Source organism: Panthera onca, chromosome A2 (genome assembly GCF_046562875.1).
Source record: "Panthera onca isolate mPanOnc1 chromosome A2, mPanOnc1 haplotype 2, whole genome shotgun sequence".
NCBI lineage: Eukaryota > Metazoa > Chordata > Mammalia > Carnivora > Felidae > Panthera > Panthera onca.
The window spans coordinates 149,687,053-149,713,725 of record NC_138340.1 but is presented as its reverse complement, the minus strand read 5'-3'; the positions used below and the strand labels follow the sequence as shown (position 1 = coordinate 149,713,725).

At 41.5% G+C, this 26,673-nt stretch overlaps 1 protein-coding gene across 2 annotated transcripts in view; it reads left to right on the top strand.

Moving 5' to 3' along the window:
* The window catches only part of SLC35B4 (solute carrier family 35 member B4), a 35,437-nt gene extending 13,180 nt beyond the window's left edge, over positions 1-22,257 (top strand). Inside the window, exons 3-10 of one of the 2 annotated variants that reach the window (XM_060633183.3) lie at positions 9,719-9,821; positions 11,132-11,181; positions 13,776-13,857; positions 14,076-14,136; positions 15,671-15,780; positions 17,082-17,157; positions 20,783-20,858; positions 21,707-22,257. In XM_060633183.3, the coding sequence (XP_060489166.1) occupies positions 9,719-9,821; positions 11,132-11,181; positions 13,776-13,857; positions 14,076-14,136; positions 15,671-15,780; positions 17,082-17,157; positions 20,783-20,858; positions 21,707-21,953 (805 nt within the window). In that variant the 3' untranslated portion in view covers positions 21,954-22,257. The remainder of the gene's footprint in view (positions 1-9,718; positions 9,822-11,131; positions 11,182-13,775; positions 13,858-14,075; positions 14,137-15,670; positions 15,781-17,081; positions 17,158-20,782; positions 20,859-21,706) is intronic. The other variant, XM_060633184.3, reaches the window with a different exon arrangement.
* Positions 22,258-26,673: the final 4,416 nt, after the last annotated feature.

Genomic DNA, 26,673 nt, shown 5'->3' with positions numbered 1-26,673 from the left:
TGTACACACACAATACATATATATATATGTATATGGTTTCTATATCATTTATGTCTGCTGTAATATTTATTATTTTCATTCTTCCTGCTGGCTTTAGGCTTCATTTGTTCTTTTTCTAGCTCCTTTAGATGTAAGGGTAGGTTGTTTACTTGAGATTTTTCTTGCTTCTTGAGGTAGGCCTGTACTGCAATAAACTTTCTTCTTAGGGTTCCTGGGTGGCTCAGTTGGTTAAGCATCTGACTCTTGATTTCAGCTCAGGTTGTGATCTCATGGTTTGTGAGATTGAGCCCTGCATGGGGGCTCTGTGCTGTCAGCACAGAGCCTGCTTGGAATTCTCTTTCTTGCTTTCTCTCTGCCCCTCCCCTGAGCTTGCTCACTCACTCTCTGTCTTAAAAATAAACTTAAAAAAAAAAAACAAAAAACCTTCCTTCTTAGAACTGCTTTGCTGCATCCCAAAAGTTTTATTTATTTTTTTACGTTTTCTTTTAAGGTTTATTTTTGAGAGAGCTTGCACACGTGCACGTTTGGGGGAGGGGCAGAGAGAGAGAAGGAGACACAGATTCTGAAGCAAGCTCCAGGCTCTGAGCGGTCAATGTAGAGCCTGATGTGGGGCTCAAACTTACGAACTGCCAGATCATGACCTGAGCTGAAGTCGGCCACTTACCTAAATGAGCCACTTCAGGAGCCCTATCCCAAAGGTTTTAAACCGTTATGTTTTCATTTTAACTTGTTTTTGTGTACTTTTAAAATTTCCTCTTTTATTTCCTGATTGACCCATTCACTGTTTAGTACCATGTTATTTAACCCCCACGAATTTGTGATCTTTCCAGATTTTTTCTTGTGGTTAACTTCTAGTATCATAGCCTTGTGGTCAGAAAAGATGTACGGTATGACTTCAGCCTTTTTGAATTTGTTGAGGCTTATCTTGTGGCTTAATATGTGATCTGGAGAATGTTCCATGTGTACTTGAAAAGAATGTATTTTGCTGTTTTAGGATGGAATGTTCTGGATATGTCTCCTAAATCCATCTGTTCCAGTGTGTCATTGAAAGCCATTGTTTCCTTGTTTGGTTTTCTGTTTAGATGATTTATTCATATAAGTGGGTATTAAAATCACCTACTATTATTGTATTATTATCAATTAGTTCTTTTATGTTTGTTATTAACTGTTTTATATATTTGGGTGCCTCCATGTTGGGTGCATAAATATTTACAGTTGTTAGATCTTGTTGGATTGTCATTATTATTATTACTTAGTGTTCTTCTTTGTCTCTTGTTATAGTCTTTACTTTATATAAATAAATATAAATAATAATAAATAATAATAATAAATAATAATAATATATATATAATATATATAATATATATAATATATATATAATATATATATAAATAAATATAAATAATAAAAATAATAATAATAAATAAATATATATAAATAAACTTTCTACCCCTTTTTTCTTTCTTCTTCTTGTGGGAATCCTATAATGCAAATGCATTTATGTTTAATGGAGTCACTGAGTTCCCTAAGTCTGTTCTCGTTTTGCATAATTTTTGTTGTTGTTCAGCATGGTTACTTTCCATTACTGTATCTTAAAGTCTAGAGAGTATTTTTATGATCATGGCTTTAAACTCTTTGTCAGGCATATTACTTACATATGTTTCACTTAGATCTCTGTCCATGGCCTTGTCCTGTCATTTGGGACAGATGTCTCTGTCTTTTCATTTTGTCTAAGTCTCTGTGCCTGTTTCTCTGTATTAGGAAAGTCCGCTACGTCTCTTGATCTTGAGGGTATTGGCCTTCTGAAGAAGAGGTCGTGCAGTGCCCTACAGCGTAGTGTCCCCTGTTACCCAGGGCCTGCTGCTTCAGAGAGTTTCTCCAATGCGTGCTGCTCGTGCTTCGCTGCTGTGTTCTGACTGCTTTATCCTTCAGACCTCTGCAGAGCCTTTCTTTGCCTGTTGTGGGCAGTGTTTAGTCTGGCCTGAATGTGGTGTGCTTTAACTAGTGCTGCGGTCTGCTTGTGAAATGAGCCACTGCTGCTGGAACCAAGGCCCTGCCAAACTTCCAGGTCAGAAGATAGTTGCTGTGGGCCCGGGTTTGGGGTGGTCTTCTGGGGGCCCGCCTTGCTGGGTCTGAGGCAAGCATGACCAGGAGGGGCAGTTCCAGCCTTGTCAGCAGGTTAGGTGGCCAGTGTCTGCTGGGCTGGTTCTTGGACATGGTTCTGTGTTTATGCTGAGGGACAGGGGAGGGAAAGCCTCCTGCCAGTTCCTTTGTACCCCCAGAGGGGTCTCTGTTAGCTGCCTCTCTGGGACGAGTCTCAGAGGAGCAACTAACCTCAGCACTGTGTGCCCCAGGCACTCTTCAAATCACTGTATGTCCTCAGGCTGTTTACCCTGCCTTGGGTCTAAGAGCAGGCCAAGTGCCTTGGGGCTCTGTCGGAGCCAAGCCTGCTGACCTTTAGAACTCCAGGCTTTAAGCCTGGTTGTGAGAATTCATGAAATTCAGCCCCTCTCACTGTCCAGGCCAATTGCTGTGGGGATTCGTTTTCCCCATGCTCTCCCCATGTAATTGTAAAGACAGGTCTGTTTTAATTAAGCCATCAACCTTAAACTAGCTTTTATCTCGAATATTTTTTTTCAGACCATGTGAACTTGTAATATGTTTGGGTTAGTCTGTTCCCACATGTTACTCTATCTCTTGTCCTTCTCCGTGACCACAGCTCCTTCCCCACCATAGTGGCCTGGATTCATGTCTCTCCCAAACCTTATATCCGCACTTCCTACCTTTGATGTGGCTCTTCTCTACCTTTAGTTGTGGACTTCGTCTGCTAGTCTTCAGGTCAATTTCTGAGTATTTAGGGTGATTTGATAGTTTTCTAGTATGAGGAGAGCCTAGGATCTTCCTGGTGGGGTTTTGGAGTGATGGTGGGGTTCAGAGCTTATGGCCAAGAAAGAATTCTTGAAGATGGCTTCTGTGCAAAAAGGTGATTTTATTAAATAAAGCATGGGACAGGACCCCTGGGCAGAAAGAGTTGCACTGGGGTTATGTACTGTGGAGTTAGGAGAGATTAAGTCAAGAGGAGGTTTTTTAAAGGGATTTTCCATATGCTAAAGATAATTACTGGAGGCCTAGCTATTATCAAGCTAAGGTGGTTTTTCCCTCTAGGAAAGCATTATCATTAAGACCGGAGGGAGTTCATGGAGGTTAGGCTATTGATAAGATTGCCTTTTTCTTGTAATTTACTAAGATATTTGTAAACTGATGGAGACTGTCAGTTTAACCATTTGTTTTCTGTCCTTTGCTTTGTTCTTGGGCAGCAAGGAGTGCCTGAGGAATATAAAACATATCCCACCTAGGGATGGGGGTGGGGGGAGATAGTTTGTAGGGTGTCAGCTTGCCTTATGCTCCTTCATCACTTCTACTTCCAGAAATGATCTAGATTTTTAATGATTTTAGCTTAACTCATCATTTAACCTAACTCAGCAAAACTTTAAGGTTTTAGCTTACCAAAAAAAAAAAAAAAATGGGAAAACTCTATAAGTAGACATAAATATCATAGGAAAGCTAATTTATAAACTTTATGTTGTTTATGTTGTTTAATTTACTTGTCTTTAATAACTATGATTATTTTTAAGTAAGCTCTATGCCCAGTGTGGGGTTTGAACTTGACCCTGAGATCAGTCGCATGTTCTACCAACTGAGTCAGGTGCCCTGGTAACTATTTTTAGATTACCTGTAAAAGCTGTATTAAACATTAGACAAAGTCAGCCATTATCCTAAGCTATTAATTTTTGTTGACAGATCTTATAAGAGACAACATGAACTTACTTGGCTAGTAAACTCAAGGAGAATACGTTTTACATGTAGTGTTTTAACTGTAAAGACATATCTGTTTTAATTAAGCCATCAACCTTAAACTAGCTTTTATATCGAATATTTCTTTTCAGACCATGTGAACTTGTAATATGTTTGGATTAGTGTCTGTTTGAGAATTTTAGAATGCCCAATCCTTACAAGTGCTTGCCCTCAAACCAACTAAATAGAGCTCTTACAAATTAATTTTAGCAATACCATCTAGAAGTAGAAAATAGCACAGAATTACAGCATGTAAATGCAGGTACACGTGAACATATAGACAGAGAGCCCTTATAGCTTCAGGTTTTAAAGTATTGCTGTGAAATAGGTATGGAATTTACTAATTCTAAAAGTTAGATCCAAGTTGTTTTTCTGGTAGGTGGGATAAGGTTATCAGTCTAGATAGCTAAAGATTTTTCTAGTATTTATGAAGACACCTAAGATTTGTATTTCTCTTTGGCAAGTTGAGTTTCCAAATAACCTCTCCTCCTTTTGTTTTTTCCTTTTTTCTTTTTAAAAAATTTTTTAAGAATGTTTTTTTTTTTTATTTTTGAGAGAGAGAGACAGACAATGAGAGTTGGGGAGGGGCAGAGATAGAGGGAGACACAGAATCTGATGCCTGCTCCAGGCTCTGAGCTTTCAGCACAGGGCCTGTCACTGAGCTCCAACTCACTAACCGCTAGATCATGACCTGAGCTGAAGTCGGAAGCTTAACTGTATGAGCCATCCAGGCGCCCCACCTGAAATTTGCATTTAAAAAAATTTTTTTAAATGTTTGTTTATTTTTGAGAGAGACACACACACAGAGTGTAAGTGGGGGAGGGTCAGAGAGGGAGGGAGACCGAGAATCCAGAGCAGGCCGCAGGCTCAGAGCACGATGCAGGGCTTGAACTCACAAACCGTGAGATCATGACCTAAGCGGAAAGTTGAACGCTTAACTGCTTAACCGGCTGAGCCACCCAGGCGCTTCTGAAATTTGCATTTTAAAGGGATGGACCAGATAGAATTTCCTAGAGAAGACCTTGGAGAACATTGGACATTTACATCTTAAAGGCACGGAGAAAGAATAAAAGCTTCTTTTACTAGGATTTTTGTTCCCTTAAAGTCAGAATTTTTACACTTACAAGACTTTTGAGATAGGGTAGGTTTGGGGATTGGCAAAAGGGATTGGTAGTCTGAATAGTTTTGAACCACAGCTCTGGTTTTGTAAAGACTAGATTTATAAAACAAGAACAGCTATTAATTCCTCAAAGAATTGGATTGTCCCCTAAATGATATCAAACTACTGACACACCCATCTAGCTATAAGAGTATCTTCTTTGGGCAGCTGGGTGGCTCGGTTGGTTAAGGTTGGTTAAGCGTCTGACTCTTGGTTTTGGCGTCTCACAGTTTGTTAGTTCAAGCCCCATCTCGGGCTCTGTACTGACAGCATGGAGCCTGCTTGGGATTCTCTCTCTCCCTCTCTCTCTATCCCTCCCCTGCTCGCTCTCTCCGTCTCTCTCAAAATAAATAAATAAACTTAAAAAAAAAAAAAAGAATGTCTTCTTTCAGGGTGCCTGGCTTGCTCAGTTGATCACAGGGTTGTGAGTTCCAGCTCCTGGGTATAGAGATTACTTTTAAAAAGTCTTTTTAAAAAAATGAGAAAGTCTTCTTTGTCTCCAGGTTCATAATAGCTTGGGGGAGAAGGCCTTGACATAAAAATTGCTGTCAGGCTCTGAATATCAGCAACCAATTCTTGATTATAAAGTTATTAAATCCTTTCAAATATTTTGTCAGGGCAAACAGTAAATAATTCTGGGAGGATTAAACAATGGACCCAAGAGGGGTCCTCAGAAAGGGTGTAAAAGATACTGTCTTGGGAGAATCTAGAGTCACTCTCAACAATAGCTGAGGAAAGAATCAACTGCCTGCATGCCCCAGGCAGGCAGAAAGCCAGTCAAGTTCTTAGGATATAAAAGGAGACAAGCAGGGAAATAGCTGTTTCCGTGAGAGAAAGGATCAGTAACCATTGGAACTGGATTTGGAAAGGAAGTGACAATGCAGATTTTTATTTTCCTCTCTCAGCTGGGCTCAGGTAATATATTTACAAAAACTCTTGAGGATCCTCCCTAGGTTTAAGAAGTTACTCAACTAAAGGGGGTCCTGGGTGGCTCAGTTGGTTAAGCGTCCGACTTTGGCTCAGGTTATGATCCTGCAGCTCACGAGTTCAAGCCCTGCGTCAGGCTCTGTGCTGACAGCTCAGAGACACAGAGCTTCAGATTCTCTCTCTCTCTCTCTCTCTCTCTCTCTCTCTGTTGTGCCCCTCCTCCGCTTGTATTCTCTCTCTCTCTCTCTCTCTCTCTCAAAGATAAATAAACATTAAAAAAATTATTCAAGTATGGACCTTAGTTTGACCTTTGACCATGGAGTGAAAGATATCTGAAGAGTATCACCTATAGCCTCAATTAGTCTTATTCTGCAAGTGACTGCTGAATAGTCTCTTTAGAGTAAAAGGCAGTTCACCCAGGTTGACCAGGATGAGTACTCAAAGGATAGAGGGGAACAGTAGGGTTACACTGGCCTTACAGTCTTGTTTTAAGTACCTTTTCTCAATTTAATGAGCTTTTTACACTGAATCTTTTTAATAAAACTTCGGGAATTTTGAAACGTTTTGGAGGCTTCTGCTTGCCATGTAAAAATAGGTATCCCGTTGTGTCTAATTTGGGAATCCTTTCTTTCAAATGCACTTCTTAAATGGCCTTACCTAACTGGAACGCTCTCCATCCTGGCCATTGTAATTCTAGGTTCTTTTTAGTATCGCTTTTTGTGTTGCTGTTCACAGCTTCTGGCACCATAGTTTTTAGACCTAAAATAGGCAGCCTTGCCAGAAGGTGGTGGGCTTGACTCTGTTGAATTTAAGGATCTCCAGGCTAAGCCTTTGTTTACACAAAACGACCAACAAAGACGTGTCCCTTAACACACCAGGAGTCAGCAAAAGATGTTAACTCTGCACTGGCCAAGAAAAGACCAGGGACAAAACTGACAATTGCCCACGTAGACCAAACCAGCAGACTCCCTTCAGGGAGACTGCGCACTGGAAAGGGGTAAAGGACTAAAACTCCAAACTCTGGTAAATGGGGGGCGTGGACTGGAACTGGGGAAGGGATTACAATGTGGTACTGCAGACCGAACCCAGAGCTAAGGACCAGTGCTGTTAGATCCTCCTGTCCCTCTAAACCTGTTAACTCTGTTCTGGGAAGCTAATCAGATTGGTAGCTCAAATGCAGAAAGAGCAGAGCTGAAACCAGGAGGGACTTACCACTGGCTCTTGGAAATGGCCAGAAAGAGAAAACTCAGAAGAGTTCTCAGGGTGCCATGCCTGTGTTTCTGCCTGTCCCTGAACACCATCAGAAGTTCCCTTTGGATCCTGACGTTGCTACCAAATGTGTTTAGAAAAAAATTTAACCAAGTGAACTTGAAGATTTAATAGGCTTTCTTAAACTCTTCATGAATGGACAGCATTCTATCTAGCAAGTAGAGGGGAGCTCCACCAAGTAAACAAGAAAATGGTTTTTAAGGGCAGAGAGAAGGCATTTATTTAAAAAAAAAATGTTTATTTAGTTTGAGAGAGAGAGAGAGAGAGAGAGAATGAAGGAGGCCTTAGCTGTCAGCACAGAGCCCTATAGGGGACTCAATCTCCTGAACCATGAGATCATGACCTGAGCCCAGATCAAGAGTCAGATGCTTAACCAACTGAGCCACCCAGGTGCCCTCAGAGAGAAGGCATTTTAAAAAAAGAAAGGAGGGACACTTGGGTGGCTCAGTCAGTTAAGCATCCGACTCTTGGTTTCGGCTTAGGTCATGATCTCCTGGCTCGTGAATTCAAGCCCAGTGTAGGGCTCTGTGCTGACAGTGTGGAGCCTGCTTGGGATACTCTCTTTCTACCTCTCTCTGCCCCCCGCCCCCCACTTATGCACTCTTTCTCTCTCAAAATAAACTTAAAAAAATTAAAATTAAAAAAGAACGGAATTTATTAGCAAGATGTGTGCTGTTTAGGCAAGGTTGCCTTCTAAGGGGAGTAGAAGGGGTCTATCAGTAAACTCCCTAGTATTGACCAGGAAACTCTACATTGACTGGTTCAGGGTTACATTCTTGGGGGATAGAAACTGCAGTTGGGTTAGGAATTAAGTCTTGGTTTACTGACTTGGGTCCTTAACCTATGTGACACTGTTTGGGGCCTGTGGTTTTCTTTTGATAACCAGTAACTTTGTGTGTAATGCTGTGTCCTGCGTTCATCGTGAAACTTGTCAAACTCTCCAGACTGTGTTAGCTTAGCCCTGGCATGGCTGCTTGTTAGGGCATTCAGCTCCACGTCTAACCAGCATCATCAAGTAGATTCTTGTCTAGGAAGATCCCTGGAGTCTCAGTGCTGTGGTTCTTCACCCGTGAAAAGATGAGAAAGGGGGGGGGGTGGGGGGTCTGTGCTCAAGGACTTTGAACATGTCCTGAAGGATTTGGAAGCATTTGCTTTCCTTTGCCATGCATTCTTTAGTCATTTATTTTAAATATTTTTTTCTCCTTTTGAATGTATGAGGTTGAATCATATGACATTGCTGCTTTTCAGCCCTTTTGACCTACCAAAAAAATGGCAGTTTCATATGGCTTAACCTGATAGGGATGAAAGGCATTTGAAGTATTTTCTAGATAAAAATGGGACATACAAGTGCAAAGTTACTTATTTCATTCAATTCATTTATTTGTTCATAATTGTTCGTTTGTATTTGTCCCTTTATCTTTCTAAGTGATTAGGGTTACTGATTTTTTTAAATTTTTTTTTAGCTTTTGCTTTTATTATTATTTAAAGACCTATAAACTGTCAAAAACAGGGACTGTGATTTTAAATACAGATCTATGCCAAATAATATCCTCATTAATTCGGAGGCCACTGGTTTGGAATGTGAGATAATCTTAACAGTCATCCTTAATTTAGCAAATCTTTACTTTAGAAAAGAGTAGTGAAAATTAATAGGAGAAACAAGTGTGTAGAAGAAATAGTTGAGAGAATTGACCATTCCATACAAAGAACTGATGATGATAATTGTCCATTCACTTACAAAAATCTGTTGAGGGGCGCCTGGGTGGCTCGGTCGGTTGAGCGTCCGACTTTGGCTCAGGTCATGATCTCGCGGTCTGTGAGTTCTAGCCCCGCGTCGGGCTCTGTGCTGACAGCTCAGAGCCTGGAGCCTGTTTCAGATTCTGTGTCTCCCTCTCTCTCTACCTCTCCCCTGTTCATGCTCTGTCTCTCTCTGTCTCAAAAATAAGTAAAAAAATTAAAAAAAAAAATCTGTTGATGTCTATCAGGTAACATTTTTTAAAATGTTTATTTATTTTGAGAGAAAGAGTACGTGCACTCAAGCAGAGGAAGGGCAGAGAGAGAGGGAGAGAGAATCCCAAGCAGGCTCGTGCTGTCAGCCCCAGAGCCTGACACGGGGCTCGAACCTATGAACTGTGAGATCATGATGTGAGCCAAAATTGATAGTTGGATGCCTAGCCAACTAAGTGACCCAGGCGCCCCATCAGATAACATTTTTTGAATACTAGTTTTAAATTGCTTGAAAAATACTTAGAGAGTGTCCTTGAAAAAGATTAAAATAGTATTCCTCGAAACATACTCTGTAATTCAGACTTTTTCCATCTTAGTCTAGCTTTGTGATGTATTTTTATATGTACTTAGTATTGACTTCACATTATAATAGTGATACAGTCTCTTAATATAGAGGAACTAAAACAAAATAACCTTTCTAACCACAAAGATTGATTTCCTTCTACACTTGATTTTCTTGAAGTAGATTTTGTGTGATGTGCTGTGATGTCTGCATTTCAGGTACTATGCTGTGATGGTCACCATGTTCTTCACTGTCAGCGTGGTGAACAACTATGCCCTGAATCTCAACATCGCCATGCCCCTGCATATGATATTTAGATCTGTAAGTGCTGCCGGCTCCCATGTGTATGTTCTTTCAGAAGATGAAGCCAAGAGGGTAGATTGAACACTTGGCAAAAGTAGAAAAGTCTTGTAGTAAGTAAAGTCTAGGGTATAAGAATAGATGTCCTGGATGAGTGAGCATAGGCTGACTTTCATCTGCAAAGTAAGGTAAAAGGTGGACAGTTGACTTTTAGCCCTCTGAAGTCTTAAGAATGATCAGTAAAAGGAGCTAAAATGTTGCTGGGACACAGATTTTATGTTAAATTTCTTTCATCTGGCTGATTTTATATTCAGACTTGGTATGAATGTTATTTAACTTATTACTCATCAATTTTGGTTTCTTTCATAAAATTACATTTACTCTTAGTACATAAAATAGATACATCCCTTTTCTGATTATATATATATATACACACACATATATATATACACACATATATATATACACACATATGTATATACACACATATGTATATATATACACATATGCATATGTGTGTATATATGTATATGTGTGTATATATATAATCAATTTTTTTTTTTTTTTTTTAAGCAAGAGACTTGAGACAATTAAAGGGAAATTTTTGATGAAGGTAGGGTTTCTCCCAAAGCAGCACACATTTTCTTCTTCCACTAGTGTTTGGTGGGAGATCTGCATGTAGTTTGGTATATAAATAAGAACAGTGTGCTCCCTGAAGAACAGGGTAGACTTCAAGGGGAGTGTAGTTAGAATGGCAGAAAAATGCGAGATGGGTTGTCATTGGAATTACAGCACTTCTGTGTAGTCTTGAGATTTTTGTGAGATCGAAGGTGCTATCCCCAAAGGGACTTTTTAACCCTAATTATAATTACGTAGATAACCTTCAAAGCATTGGACGTGTAGTAGACTTTCAGTAAAGACTTGCTGATTGATCGCCACCTTTCCAAAGAAGAGAAAGACATCCCTGCATGACTTCTTTCATTATTTGAAACCGAGGGTGAGGAGAAGTTTATTAAAACTCTCATAATTCAGATGGAAAATTTCACAATAAGTCTACAATATAATTTATTTCGGCTAGCCTTAGTTTCTGCTCTGACCGGTATTTAGAGAATTGGCCATTTTTCTTATTGTTATCTTTGAAAGATTTTATTATTTTACGTAAGAGATTTATGTGGTTTGTACTTTTTGCCATTATAAGAACAAGTGAACCTTATTATTCATCCTGACCTCCTCCTCCTCGGCTCTTTTGCCCGCTTGTCCATGTTCATATTTATCTGGAATTATTTGCTTTCCTAGGGCACTAAAACTGTTACTGTTGTCTCCTTTTATAGGGTTCTCTAATTGCCAACATGATCCTAGGAATTATCATTTTGAAGAAAAGGTAAACAATACACTTTTGTATTTTATGTCTAGAAAGGCTATCCTGAGCCCCATCCATCAGCTGGATTCCTTTTCTTGTAGTGATGATAAGTTTGCTCTTGATAATTCCTTGTTTCTCAGCTCTCTCTGTGACAGTGACATGCATCTTGAGGCCGTGGACCGGGTAAGGGGCCCCACCTGTCGCTGTGGAGCAGCATTTTCTCTGGGTAGAACTCTTGTCATCATTGAGTCTTTAGTACCACAGTAACCTACATAACCAATTGATTTAGAACTTCACTCCTGTGTGGTGTCTACTAGCTACATGAGACCGTTTACATTTAAATTTAATTAAATAAATACTTGTATCTTGGTCCCAGTAGTCACATTTTACCTGCCTATAGCCCACGTGGCCGGTGGTGATCCTGTTGGAGAACCCAGATATGGAACATTTTCAGCTTCATGGAAGTGCTGGGACAGTGGTGTCATAGAAGGTGTTTATGAGTATAGCATGATCATCCATGTTGGAAAGAAAATTCCTAACAAAGGCCCAAATGGCCAAGAAGATAGAATGAAAAGTTTCAGGATTGTTCTATGTGGTTGTCGCCAGTGGCTTTCTCTGGGATATGGTTGGGAATACCAGAAGGCCCTGAGATGCTTTCTCAAAGTGTTTGCCTTCCACTTGTGTCCTGAGCCTTACCCCATGCCCCCAAGGAGGTGGGGCACTGGGGAGAGTCAGCACATTCAGTCTGGAACACTTCTCAGGGAAAGTTCACCCTCACTGTTAAGATCACAACCGTACAAGCTTATGCCAACTTTTCTGTCCTAGACCCCAGTATTAGAATTCTGTGTGGGAATCTAGAGTTTTTAAGAAATAAGGGCTGTGTCACGAGAAAGATCGTTGTCCTGTCTTGATAGGCTCCTTATCACGAACCCTTTATCTTCTGAGGCTTCTGTATTCCCCCAGATAGGTATGATTGTAACTGATTTCTAGCTTCTCTCCAGGTGAGCATTCATATATCCTGGTCAGGTTCGTTACATCGAAGTGACTGCCACGCTTCTTGACAATGTGTAGAATTCACGTTGGGACAGACCTGCAGTCCTTTCAGCCTTTGATTTTGCTCATAACAGGGATACCAAAGGACATGTTATAAAAGGAATGTATTCTCTGGACAGTGCTCCGAAATGTCCTGGGCCTTTCTCAAACATCTCCGTTTCCCTTAAGAACTTATTTTGGGTCTGTCATCTTGAATCTATCCAAGTAAGCCTTTTTGACGCTCCTTGGTGTGTGCTCCCCAAAAAGCAGGAATTTCCCTAAGGTAACTATCTACTACCATGACTTAGTAAGTTAGTATCTCCTCTTGTTTAACCTGAGTAGGGCCTCTTAGGTTCACAGTGTTTTCCTCTTTCTAGGCTTTGAAGACCAAGTCCATACTCATTAATTTTCATGAATTTTCAGGCCACAATTCCAAACCTCTCCCGATCTTGATCTTTCCAGACCGAAGAGTTCCCTTACTTTTGTATCTGCCTCCTCTAGCGCCTGTTTCCTCACCCTGCCCTCTCCTCTGGCGTGGTGCTGTTGGCCCCTTGAGCTGCTGCTCAGCCGGTCCTTTTGGCCTTTTATGAGGTGATATGACCAGAAGTGTACAAAGTATTTGACTGGAAAACCTCTGATGGTTCCTCCTGTAAGTTTAATTTCCTTTCATTCTTGCCTGAGTCCTTTTGCTTTATCACTAAGAGCCCAAGAGGGATGTTAACGATGTTGTTCCAGTTAATAGGAAATGCCACTGTTCTTACTGCCAGTAGTCCTATTAGTGTCATAGTCCTCCCTTTATCCAACTGTGCCAGCATTTAAAAACATAGGAGCGCCTGGGTGGCTTAGTCGGTTGGGTGTCTGACTCTTGATTTTGGCTCAGATCGTGAGCCCAGGCTTGTGGGATCAAGCCCTGAGTCTGGCTCCACATTTAGCTGCTTAAGATCCTCTCCCTCCCCCTCCCCCTCCCCCCCTCTGACCTCCCCCACTTGGACACATGCTCTCTCTCTAAAATAAAAAAAATAATAATAAAATAAAAGCAACAGTCGAGTCATTCAGACATGATTTACAAAATCCTTTCCTGAAAATGGACAAGTTGAATGATTTTTTTTTTTTTGAGCACTGAATCCTGCTACTTGGCCGTGATACTCTGTTCTTCCTCTTGTCACTTAGGTCTGGGCTCCCTGACACTCAGGTCCCTTGACACTCAGGTCTGGGCCCCCTGAAGACAGGAGAAACAGGTGGCAGTTAAGATCTCAGTCGGGCTTTCATTTGGACTCTTGAGCAGAATGGAATGTCATGTCTGGTCTGTGTCATTTTTGGTTCTTGTTTTCTGATGAAACGATCTATCGGTCCACCGACCGATGGAAACTCTTTTAAGCAGCACTAAGATTGGGTGTTGTTTAGACACCAGCCAGCATCCTGATTCTTTCTCACATGGCCTTACGTGGGAAGTCTGCTAGAAAGTGATCCCCTCAGCCATGTTTTGGTGATTTTTACTCTTAGGCTCCATCGGACTGTGAACATAGTGTGGAAATTCAGATCTGTGCTTTTTTCCTAAGGTGTTCTGGTTCTTGTTTTTGCAGATACAGCATATTCAAATATACCTCCATTGCCCTGGTGTCTGTGGGGATATTTATTTGCACTTTCATGTCAGCAAAGCAGGTGGTAAGAATCACTTCACAAATTATTTATACTCACTCCTTGCCGTGGGGGCACAGGTACCTATTATTGACGCAATAAACTTAAATGCTTATGCAATAGAAGGATTCGGGTCTCTGCAAGAAAAGAGTGGAGGTGACTGGGTAACACAGATATTTCCTTTGTACCCAAGCACCTTGCATGTAGTTCTAGACTCTATACCGAGTATTTTTCTTATTTCCTAGACCTCCCAGTCCAGCTCCAGCGAGAATGACGGATTCCAGGCATTTCTAAGGTGGTTACTAGGCAAGTACAGTAATTACAATGAAGCTAATTGCCTCTGCAGTTCTGTTGGCTGAACTTTCTCCTAAGGGACAGGTTTCTTGGCAAGAAGCTTTGGCTCCACAGATGATGCCACAGAGGAGAGAGGCACCCGGGGTCGTCATCTGTCTCTGAACTTTGGTGTTCGGAACATGAAAGAAAGACAATGTCCGTGTTCAGGGTAGCGTGTTCTACAACATGGATCCATATTTCCACGGCTGCCACTGGAATAGTTTCTGGTTGCCTGTCACACTCACTGGGAGCACTGCTTCGAGTGTCCATTACTTCATGAGCTGTCTGCTGAGCAGGAGCTTCTACATACGAAGGGCACGTTCGAGCAGTTGGCTCTTGAAATTTCCAAGGGGCTCATTTCTGAATCTTAGATTCATTTTCTTCATAAGTTAGCTTTTCCCTAATGAGTGTTCCCAAACCTGACTGATCAGCAGAGTCTCCTAGGGAATCTTGAAAAATACAAGTATCTCTTTGTGGAAGTCACGAGACAACCCCTGCAGAGCTCTGGCCTCACACTGGATGACACGGAGGTGAAACTCTTTCCTGCTTAGCCAGGTAGCAGCAGTACCAGATTGAGACCAAGTGGAAGAGAAGTAGCAATGAAAGGACTCTGTTCTCCCTGCTTCTTGGCTTTGAGACTTCATCCTTTTAGGTTGTTGTTCTTAGCATAGAAAGATCTTTATGAGCTGTTGGAAAAACACTTTATCCAACAAGAAAAAGTTGCAAAGGATACGAACACACAATTCATGGGGAAAACATTAGTGTCTGATCATTGTATGTTCGGCCTCAGTAGTCTTGGCATCAAAGAAATGCAAATTGAAACCAAAATGCAGTCCCTTTTTATTTTCGCTCTATCAAATTGGATAATCATTTATTATTATCCTCATTGCTGCTGAGGGTGAAGTAAGACAGCCATTTTTGTATAACCTGTTTACGGTAGAAATTGACACAGCCTTTCTGGAAAAAAATGGATGTGTTGAGTTTTTAAAATAGCTACAACTTTTGAGTCAGTAATTCCATTTTGGAAAGTTTGTCCTAAGGAAATAATCAACATTTTGTTTAAAGATTTATGTAGAAAGATGGACATTGATTTTGGTAAAATAACTGGAAGTAACCTAATGAGGCTCATGTTATAATAATACATTTAACTATGGTTTCTATGTGATACAATAATATGGAGCCATTAATTCATACCTTTGAAAAAATTTTAATAAACGACTTGAAGGAAAATCCAAGAAAAAGATCATGAAGAAAGCAAGATATAAAATTGTATATTCACTCTGATCCTGTTTTCTGCATAAAATAAATAAATAAATGTATGTAGGGAGATAGAGCAAGCTATTAAGGAGTGGGTAGTAATATTGTAGTTAATTTTTATTTCTTTTAAAAATTTTGTGCATGTTCTACAACTAGTTTGTAATATATGTAGAACTTTAAACAATGTTCTTTAGGAAAACGTCTGGAAATGAGCAAATCTAATTCTTATAACCCAATTTTTGTTTTTTAGGTATAGGGGCACTGACTTTTGCTCTTCTGATGTCAGCAAGGATGGGTATTTTCCAGGAGACCCTATACAAACAATTTGGGAAGCACTCTAAGGAGGCTTTGTTTTATAATGTAAGCAATTTTTTGAACCTGGGGAAGACAAAAAGTACTGAGTCGTCATATGTCATTTCAAATGAAATACACGTTTTTCTGATGTCGTTGAAGGATCAAGTACTTTTAATAGGCTACTAATGGTGTATTCTGAGCCACAGTTCTCTATAGGAGACGATTGTGCTCAGTCGGTGTGAACCTCGTGTGTCTGCTAGCCAGGAACGACCCCTGGGGATGAAGAACCTTCACGAACCCCCAGGTCCCTGTAGGTGAAGTCAAATTAAAAGCAATATGGAAACTTGGAACAGGAAAACGAGTCCCAAAACAACATGCCAGGGAGGATGTCTGCAGCCAGGCAGGCATTTGGCGGTGGGGGGGTGGGAGGTGCGGAGTCCCTCCCAGTGGCTGTCTTCCCTTGATGGAGAGTTTCATTAGCAAATTCTGCGTGCTTCCACTTTTTTGTTGTAAAACTGCTGAGCGAGAGCCACCTCCTCTAACTATCCTCTTCCTCCAGCGTCTCTCCTGTGGAGATAACATCCAAAGCACAGCCCCTCACCGTCCTGGCTGGTAGGGACCCCTTCAGGGTCCGTATTCAGAGATTCCTTCACCGCCAGCTTTCTGTACTAAAGTTGCAGACCATCAATTTGAGATATTTAATGGGAGCTGGAGTATGTGTCTGGGAATTTAAAAAATAAGGAACAATCGGTCCGGGTCACACCTTTGTTTTAGAACAGTACTTGGCACAGAGTAACTGCCTGTAATGTTAGCTCTGATTCCTTATTGTGGTGGGTTATTGTCAGGCTCGTTCATTCATCTGTGCCGACCTGTTGTGTCTTCTTCAACTCCTTTTTATTCTTGTCTTCATTTTATTTTCCCTGACCTCATATTGTCCTCAAATCTCTTTTTCCCTCGAGTTTCCTAAACTCCCCGTAATTTGCCTTTGCTTTATAACTTTTAAATCCTTGTATTTGCTCAGCCATTTTCAAAAGTAGCAAAATACAGCAAATCCTGTGGGCAAGATGACTGGGAGTTAATTTCCCTTTTGTTGAGGGAAGGATGCCGGCTCCATTTTTTTGTTTAGTGCGTGATGATCATCTGATTCTGTTCCATAAGGGCAAGAGCTGTAGTTTGGGGTTGACAGCACGCCATTCAGGGTCACGTGGGCGGAAGCACTGGATACAAATATTTAATTTAGCGAGTCTAAATTCCTTTTCTTGACACTGCTTGTCAAACACCTTGTAAAACTTAGTCACTGTAAAGCCGCTCTAAATGTTCTGTGATGTGTTTGCATTTCAATTTACATGATGTCTTCCTTCCCACAGCACGCCCTTCCCCTCCCGGGTTTCATCTTCCTGGCTTCTGACATTTATGACCATGCGGTTCTGTTCAATAAGTCTGGTGAGTGTGGGCATCTCCGGGAGAATTACCTGACAGTTTCTGGGATCAGCTCTCAGTTTTCCTATTGACTTGACCACCGCTTCTTTTCACGGTCTTATCCAAATCCCTGCCCTGTTCGAAACCCTCCCCGTTCCGCCTTCCGGGAATATAGTGCTGTTAATGAGCAGTTGCGGCAGCAAAAGCTTTTACGGGTGCTTCTCAGTTATTTGCCAACGAAGTTAGAGAACTGCCCTCAGATTTTCTAAGTGTCTTCATCCTCACCACAGAACGCTTTGGAATTTGTGTGTTTGCATTTGCATGTGGCACGTTTGGTGTTTTGAGGATGCAAAGATATAGCAATAACACACTGCAGGGGTGGGACCACGAGAAGCCGGGCAGCAGTCCAGCTCTGTGTTCCCGCACATCTTTTTTTCGGCTGGCGAAGGCGGACCTGCTCACAGACCCAGTCCTAGCCTAGCCACCTGGGAGCAAGGGGAAGCAAAAACCACGAGGGGGCTTTTTTCCAAGGTACAGGGTAGGTAGGCAGCAGGAATAAGCACAATTAGTTCAAATGTCTGCAGGGTAAGTTAGCTCTTCCTTGTTAAAGTGGCGAGTTAATAAACTAGCTATAAATTGCCAACTGACTTGAAAGAAATTACTTATCTGACATGAATATCTACTAAAAGACATGGCGTTATACAGACAAATGAACACACAGGAACAGATACACGTTTGTAGAATTAAGGCTTTACGTGGCTCGTACCTAAAATGGTGAGGACATTTTGTAGAATGGCAGTGTGTGCTCTGTAAAACTTGTTTGCCCTCTGAAGTCTGAACATGCATATTGTGAGGTTGTGACTGTGACTGCTTTCTGTTTGAGTTTGCTGTGTTTGCCTGTCCCATTTGCCCACAAAAAAAAAATGTGTAATGAAGGTAGTGTGTTAAAGTTTCTAAGGCTGTGAATTACTCCATTTCTGATTTTGGGGTTTTTTTTTTTGGAGATTTCATTGACATATAGCCATTTTTGTCACAATGATTTTTAAGGTCCCTTGAGAGTCCCCACACAGCAAAGGGCTATTAAAATAAACATCAGATTCCTTGGGATTTATTTGATTTCGTTCCTAGAGCGCTCTTCTAAAAGTCACAGGGATGGGTATTTATATAAAATCTCTTTTAGAATCTGCCTTCAGCTCATACCTGCGTTAAATATATGCTTCTTTCTCTTGCTTGCTTTGAGGTTGTCTCAGATGAACCTGTTATCCTTGAATTTGCTAAGAGAACTAAAAATCCACCTAAATATTTTAAGTCCTACGGATTGATTCTTTTCCTAGCAAATCGATACAGTGGATCTCTGAAGTTATTAAACAGTAATAATACTTGTTAACTTTCTTTTCATTTCAGTACATGCTAAGTGTTTCAAAGACAGTAGAAAGCCAGATTATGGGTATTTCCCACTAGTCCAGACATACAGTTATAGCGAATTATCTTTACATACATGGCTTTTTATTTTTTTGCAAAAGAAAAGTAACGTTCATTTACTAACCAGGTTTCAATATCACTGTTCGAATTTCCCAAGTTATTCTGTATAATTCAGACCCCACAAACAATTGAACAATTTCAAAAAAGTGATGAAGGGGCACCTGGGTGGCTCACTTGGTTAAGCCTCTGATTCCTGATTACAGCTCAGGTCATGATCGCACGGTTCATGAGTTCAAGTCCCACATCGGGCTCCATGCTGACAGTGCAGAGCCTGCTTGGGATTTTCTCTCTGCCTTTCTCTCTCTGCCCCGCCTCCCTTGCTGTGTCTCTCAAAATGAATAAATAAAAACTGAAATATCTTAAGCTACAAAATTGGAAACTTAAAAATCTCTTTGATCGTGATTATTTTGTTTCCTCCCAAATATTTACTGTGCAAGCCTTGATTATATAAAACTAATATGAGAACATATTTAAGAGAAGAAGAGTTACCATTCCATTGCCTGACACGTCAGCTAATTTCATTTTCCCAGTTTCCTTCGAGATATTGTTTATGTATATTCTTGCATAGTTGTCATCCTAGCATGGATATAGTTTTTTACTTGCTTTTTCACTTTCCTTCTTTATATGACTGCATATAATCTTCATGATTTTTTTAATTTTAATTTTTTAATGCCTTATTTAAAGTTCCTTTGCCATACATAGCCATTGCTCTAAGATTGGCCATTTAGATTGATTCAGTGTTTTATCATAAATAGTACTGTCATCAATGGAGAACTATTTTTCATCTTTTGAATTAGTGAGGATTAATTCCTAAGAATGCATATAAATACTTTATTGCCCCTTAAGAATTATGAAATTGATTTTTTTTTTTACAAAAATGCACCAATTGCTACTGCCAGCCGAGGCTGCTGGTTCCACTGCCACCATTCCAGATTAGGATTTCATCATTTTTTTTTTTTTTTTGACGTTTATTTATTATTGAGAGACAGAGAGACACAGAGCGTGAGCAGGGGAGGGGCAGAGAGAGAGGGAGACACAGAATCCGAAGCACGCTCCAGGCTCCGAGCTGTCAGCACCAGAGCCCGATGCAGGGCTCGAACTCACAAACCATGAGATCATGACTTGAGCCAAAGTCGGTCGCCCAACCAACTGAGCCACCCAGGCGCCCCTCATCATTTTTTTTTTAATGGTTATTTATTTTGAGAGAGAGAGAGCGAGCACGCGCATGCAAGCGAGCACAGGCAGAGAGGGAGAGAGAATCCCAAGTAGGCTCCACACTCAGCACAGAGCCTGACGCAGGTCTCCCTCCTACGACCCTGAGATCGTGACCTGAGCTGAAGTTAAGCGTCGGACACTTTAACCCACTGAGACACCCAGGCACCCAGGATTTTACAAATTTTTAATCGCTGTTTTAATAAATATAAAATGGTAGAGCCTTTTTTAATTTAGAATTCTCTCATCACTAGTAGGATTGAATATATTTTCAGATGGCATTTAGTTACTAGTTGTCTTTATTCTTTTTTTTTTTTTCATTTTTAAAAATATTTATTTATTTTTGAGAGACAGAGACAGAATGCAAATGGGTTGGGGGCAGAGAGAGAGGGAGACACAGAATCCGAAGCAGGCTCCAGGCTACAGGCTACAAGCTGTCAGCACAGAGCCCGACGCGGGGCTTGAACTCACAAAGCTGGGAGATCATGACCTGAGCCGAAGTCAGACGCTCAACCGACTGAGCCACCCAGGAGCCCCTAGTTGTCTTTATTTTGTGTTGTCAGCTGAGACCATGTCATTTTTCACTGCTCTGTACTTGAGTCTTTCTTTGTAAAGTGGGGTCCTATTCAGGTGAATGGTAGAGAGCTTATTTTACAATTAAAATTAATGATAACTTAATGCTTAAGATTCTCTCTCCCCCTTTCCCTCTTGTTCACTCGCATGCTCGCTTGCTCTCAAATAAAAAATAAATTATAATTTAAGAAACCATTGTAACGACTCTTGAGACTGATGTAGCCTGGAATCAGGGCAAGTGAAATGGTGTACGATCCAAATCTCTTTGCTAGGGGAGTAACGTTGCTGTCTCTATTATGTTCAGTCTGTATCACTTTGTCCAAAAAGATGAAGACTTACGCTGTCCTAAATGTATGACTGTATCCCCTTTTAATCTTTGCAGAATTGTATCAAGTTCCCTTCATTGGTGTGACAGTGCCCATCATGTGGTTCTACCTCCTCATGAATGTCATCACTCAGTATCCTTTGCACCCCTCTGCCATACCCTCCTCTTAGGTCAAAGTAACACAGAGAAGGTTTGTATTCCTAATGGTGCAGTGACCTGAGTTTCGCGTCTGCCTTGATCTGTACTGCAGGAGACAGAGATTCCCATCCAGCCTGGGCTTTTGGGAACGGCCAGAGAGTTGGTAGTGCTGCAGGAGGTCAGCAGGTCACTGGGCACATAAAGGAATTGCTGTGGGTGGCGTGGAGAAATCCGTGGATAATTCAGTATTGGTATGTGACAAGAATGCTCTGTGGTTTCTCCTGGAGTTTTTCAGCAGCCTCGGACATTTCACCAGCTGCCACAGAATTCTGCCCGAAATTTCAAACTAATTAGAGCCTCATTTTGTAAATGGCTCTCTTGAATGACCTTAAGTACACTATAAAAACCTTTAAGTCTTTGGAACAATGAAACAGATGGAGCTCGATCTCATTCCTCTGATGCCACCTCGGAGATTTGCCCGCGGAGTTCCTTTTGGGACGAGTGGGTCGAAGGGCTGAGGACCAGGTCCTATGAAGTAGGTTTGCTGACCCTTCCTGAAAGTGTTACGTCCTGTCACTACGGGGGAGGGGACCCTCACTGTAAGCAGTGGGAAGAATTCAGAACAAGAATTCAGGCCTTCGGGCAGTTTCGAGCTAGGGTCCACCAACGAATGGCAGGACATTCATTCTGCAGGATATTCTACCAGGGAGGAGACTCAGAGCAGCCATCACCCATCCCCGCGTTTTCTGGTTCTTAGAATATGAACATTTAAACCATGCCGGAAGGTTCTCCCTGGGGTTCTCTTGGCAGTCTACCGAAAGCCACCTTAACCCACCACTCCAGGTACGTGTGCATCCGGGGTGTCTTTATCCTCACCACAGAATGCGCCTCCCTTACCGTCACCCTTGTCGTGACTCTGCGCAAGTTTGTCAGCCTCATCTTTTCCATCTTGTACTTCCAGAACCCTTTCACTCTGTGGCACTGGCTGGGTACCTTGTTTGTCTTCGTTGGGACCCTAATGTACACAGAGGTGTGGAACAACCTAGGGACCACAAAAAGCCAGCTTCAGAAGGAGGACAAGAAGAACTGAGGCCAGCCTGGAACAGAGAGACCGGTGTCCAAATGGGCCAGGGTCTGGTGAAGGTCTGGCCACCGTTTCGCTTTTGGTAATGCTGAAGTATTGAACCAGCCATGTACCAGAGAATCCTCAGAACGAGGGACGCCTCAGATTTCTTACCGCTGTAGACACCAACGTTTGTGGACTCTGAATGGAAACCCCGCAACCCTGAAATAGAAATAAGAACAGTTGTCCACTATTGAACAGCCAGTTGGGTTGTCACTTGTTTACCAGAATATTTAGTACTGTTACTTGTTTATTGAATTCTGAGTCCTCAGAGCTTCTAGTTTTATATCCGTGGTCTCAGGCAAGATTATCTCTTGTTGCTATTCTGATGGTTCTCTGCCATATAGTCATTATCATCCTGTGGCCTCGTCCCTTTTTTTTTTGGTCACCTTTCCCCTCCCCCTGCCCCCCCCCCCCAACCCCAGCAGCACTTTCAGCCAGTCAGACGCTCCAGGGATCATCATCAGGAACAACTGAGTGGCCAGGTGAACGGAGACACCAAGGACGTTGGCCTGGGAAGGAAACAGTCGTCCTGTGAGCTGAGCCCTGGTAATGCTGGAGCAGGACTGATGGGAATCCTTTCCCACAGCTTTTTTTTTTTTTCCCCCTATGCAAAAGTCTTCTATTTTCTGTGCTTGAAACAAACCTGCAGCATATCTCTATGGCACAAAATTAATAAGAAAGAAAGGTCGTGTATGAATTGGGAGAGACGTTCTCCCTCAGTCTTCTACATGAACCCCGTTAGCTCAGAGATGCGATGGTGACGCCACGATGGCGGGGAGAAGCTGGCCCTCGTCGGCACCGAGAGAGCCACAGCTAAATGTTCGAAAGGCTTCTTCACCAGAGAGATGCAGCCCTGCCGGTCAGTCTGATAAGAGTCCTGGTCCGTCAGGCTAAGGAGTAGACTGATACATGGTGGGTGTGGGTTGTGTATAAGTCAGGTCAAATCACAACTAAAATGGAAAGTTTTTTGGTTTTTTTTTCCTATGAGGTATCTTAATGTTCTTGATGGGTAATTTGCGCGGGCTTGGGAGGTCGTGTGTTTTACTCCGTGTAGAAACCTGCCCCCCTTTGGCTGATCATGTCGGAGGTGTAGTTTTCCTCCCTGGGAAACTTTGGAGAAAGAGGAACAATGTGAATGTAGAGTGTAGGGGTGTGTGCGCACTCGTGTAGCTTGTGTGATAATATTGGAGGAGAGAAGAGCGTGAAAATGTGTTCTTTTATTTTCTTGTTCTTCACTCAGCCCCAGACCTTCATTAACCTCCCACAAGCACATGCTTTTCTTTTTTGCACACAAAGGCCTTTCATGTTTTTCTGGATGCAGATTGTGGTCTTAAATTGCGACGTGGCTCTCCGGGTCCCCGTGGCTCACTCCGTGGTGTGTCGTGTTTCCTTCTCTTTCTGCAGCTTTTGTCTGAGGGGGTCTGAGATAAGTGTTCTAGAACCTTTGGGTCGCTCTGGGGAAGTAACGTAAGTTGCCTCGCTCATTCCATAACGTGGATATTGTTTCTCCATCTAAGTCATAGGGTTTTCAGACTGATTTGTTGTTCTGGACATGGACAACTTTCTAGTGCTGGTAGTGATTTATTCTAAAAGATGGTGAATTTGGTATGAACCCATTTATAGAACCAAAAGGCATTTTCTTTGAAATACGTAGAGCTCCTCAGACTGGTGGTGCTATGAATAGTATCTGTTAAATATCCTCTTAAAAACAAAAATAAAAGCTACTTTTGTAAAAAAAAAAAAAAAAAAAAAAAAAAAAAAAAAAAAAAAAAAATCACTTAATAGAAGAACCTGCCCCTGGGGGCTGTTGGATTGGAATGTGTCTGGAGTCTTAACAGGCTAGAACCTTACCTAACTTAGTGTCCTTTTTATGTCGATGAAAATTTGTAGTAATCGAAATGTATTGGTGTCCCCAGAGAGCATTTAACTGAGTCTATTAGCTTTTAGATTCTGGTTTTAGGGAGTATATGTTCCTCTCAGATGAATACCTCTGCTGGTTTTATTAACCAGAGGTTATATGTGGACAGATTAGTGCACTCACACAATAAAATAGAACACATAACAGAATGTCTCAAATGCCCTGTGAGTTGATTTTTCTGTCTAGTGGCCGGAATGTAAGAAATAGATGTCTAATGGACACTAGTTAATACTTTCATTAGAAACTTATTTTTTGGGGGGGGGGGGACCATTTATTTCCATTAGATAACTGGCTTTTCATTCCAGGTTGAAATTAATTTCAACTTGTATTAAAGGGGCAAATAAACCATTTTGTAGAAAACCGGACCCATGTAACCAGAAGAGAATTGTCTATTAAATGCTTCTCTTCTTTCTCTGGGTCAAGACTATGTAACTTTGTACCCCATAGTTTGTTTACAAAAGAGATTTGGTGTTTAAGAGCAAAGATCAAATAGGATGACACTAGCGAGAAAGTATTGTGTGCGTGTGTGTACCCATTTTAACACCTTGGTATCGTAAAGTAACAGGAGAAAATGGTAGATATTTGAATTATATTAATATAGTGTCTCCGTAGCCTTTACCACAATTCTGTTGTCACATTATAAATGCTGTCTTTTTCACTTTTCATTAATTTATTTTTGATCCTGTATTTTCCTTTTCATCCAACAAAAGCAATCATTAATGCTTGATAGAAACTTGCAAGTTTTAAAGTACTAGGACATATCTTGTCTTTCCCCCTTCTTCCTGCGCAGTTACCCTAAATGAAATGCTACAGTACTGTATTCTTCTGGGAAGATTAATGGACATTTTTTAAAGGTTCTAATATCTTGGGGTCATTTCTTGAGCACCTTTGCTCCCCTCTGCCCTGTTTTTTTTCCTCTCCTCAGCACCACCTCCAGTTTCTTCACTGCAGCTTGTGTTCATGTGTGTAGTTTTCTCCTGTGCAACACCTATAATCTTGTATGTTTAGGCCTCTATTCTTTGGGGCCTCTCAAATGTTTTTGTGGGTTTTTACAAGGTATTTGTGTAGCACGTATTTTGTTATACATGGCTAGCAGCATTGATACTTGGAGTGTGAGAATATCTGGCCCCTATGTGAGTATATGTATAGCTAAGTATGAACATAAGGGTTAATGTAAAAATGTTTATATATTTTGTTACCTCAAGCTGGGGCTGAGAATCTTAACTACCATTCCCTTCTATGTTTGGAAAATAATTTTGCTTGCTCTTTTCACCCACCTTGAGCTGACTTTATTGAACAGTGCCAAACGCCTATGAGGGTGTGGGCAGGGGGGTGGAAAACCTCAGGAATTATTCAAAGCCCATGAGTTAGCTGTGGGCCTGCTCATGGGTGGACCCGTTGGCATGTTAGAGTGAAGGGGAGGAAGAAATTTTCCTCTGTCCAAGGTTCTTCCTGCTGGACTCGAAAATAAATTTACATGAGACAGATTAAAAGGAGAAAAAAAAAATCAGTTTTATTTTGTGCACACAGTACCCATAATGAAACTGACACCCAAACGAAAGACTAAAGCAGGCACTTAAAAAATACATACATTTTAGACAGTAAATCTGTCAGGAATTGATAGGAAAAGAAAATGAATGGGAGCATTAGTAAGGTTTCGGGCTGCAGTTGTAGATTAGTAAAAATGTAAGCAAGTTTATTTCTGCAGATTTGTTTTTTATTAACGTTTATTATTTTTGAGAGAGAGTGACAGAGTGTGAGGAGAGAGAGGGAGACACAGAATCCGAGGCAGGCTCCAGGCTCTGAGCTGTCAGCACAGAGCTCGATGCGAGGCTTAAACCCATAAACCACAAGATCATGACCTGAGCCAAAGTCAGATGCTCAGCCAGCAGCCACCCAGGCACCCCTCTTGGTTTGTCGTTTGGGGCACCTGTGTGGCTCAGTTGGTTAAGCATTCGACTCTTGATTTCAGCTCAGGTCATGGCCTCACAGTTCATGAGTTTGAGCCCTGCATCGGGCTCCGTGCTGACAGTGTGGAGTCTCCTTGGGATTTTCTTACCCCTCTCTCTTTCAAAGTAAATAAACTTTAAAATAAAGATGTAATTTTAGTTCTTAGAGCAGGGAGGCTACCTTTCATGTGAGAGATTTATTTTCTTTCAGAAGGGCAGAGGAGGGTCTGAGTGTCCTTGCACTGGCTATTTACCACATAGCTTCAATTCAAAATGATCAGTATGCCATTGTGGGACATTAAGGGGGGGCCTGTCCTTGGCCCCTACATTTCCCTCCTCTGAAACTTCCCAGGAAGTTTCACACATTAAAAGTTGAGTTGGGGGCACCTGGGTGGCTCATTTGGTTAAGCATCCAACTCTTGACTTCAGCTCAGGTCATGATCTCATGGTTGTGAGATCAAACTCTGCCCTGGGCATAGAGCCTGCTCTAGATTCTCTCCCTCAGCCCCTCCCCTGCTCGCACTCACTCTCTCTCTCTCAAAAAAATAAAAGTTGACCTGGTAGGTTGTTCTGTCTCCATGAACCAGTTTCTGAGTTCTTGAGAATAGGTCAGTTTAAACTCATTTCAGGAGGTGGTGATGTGTTCTCAAAGTCCGATGGTTCAAATCAGGTAATGAAAATCCATTTCTGTGGAAACAAAAGCAATGATTAATGATTGGATCAAATTATAAACCAGTTTCTGGGGGTAGCCAGTCAAGTGAATTTCTAGCTGGAAGGCAGTGACAATCTGGCATATATTCTTGGTTTGTAGTTTGAG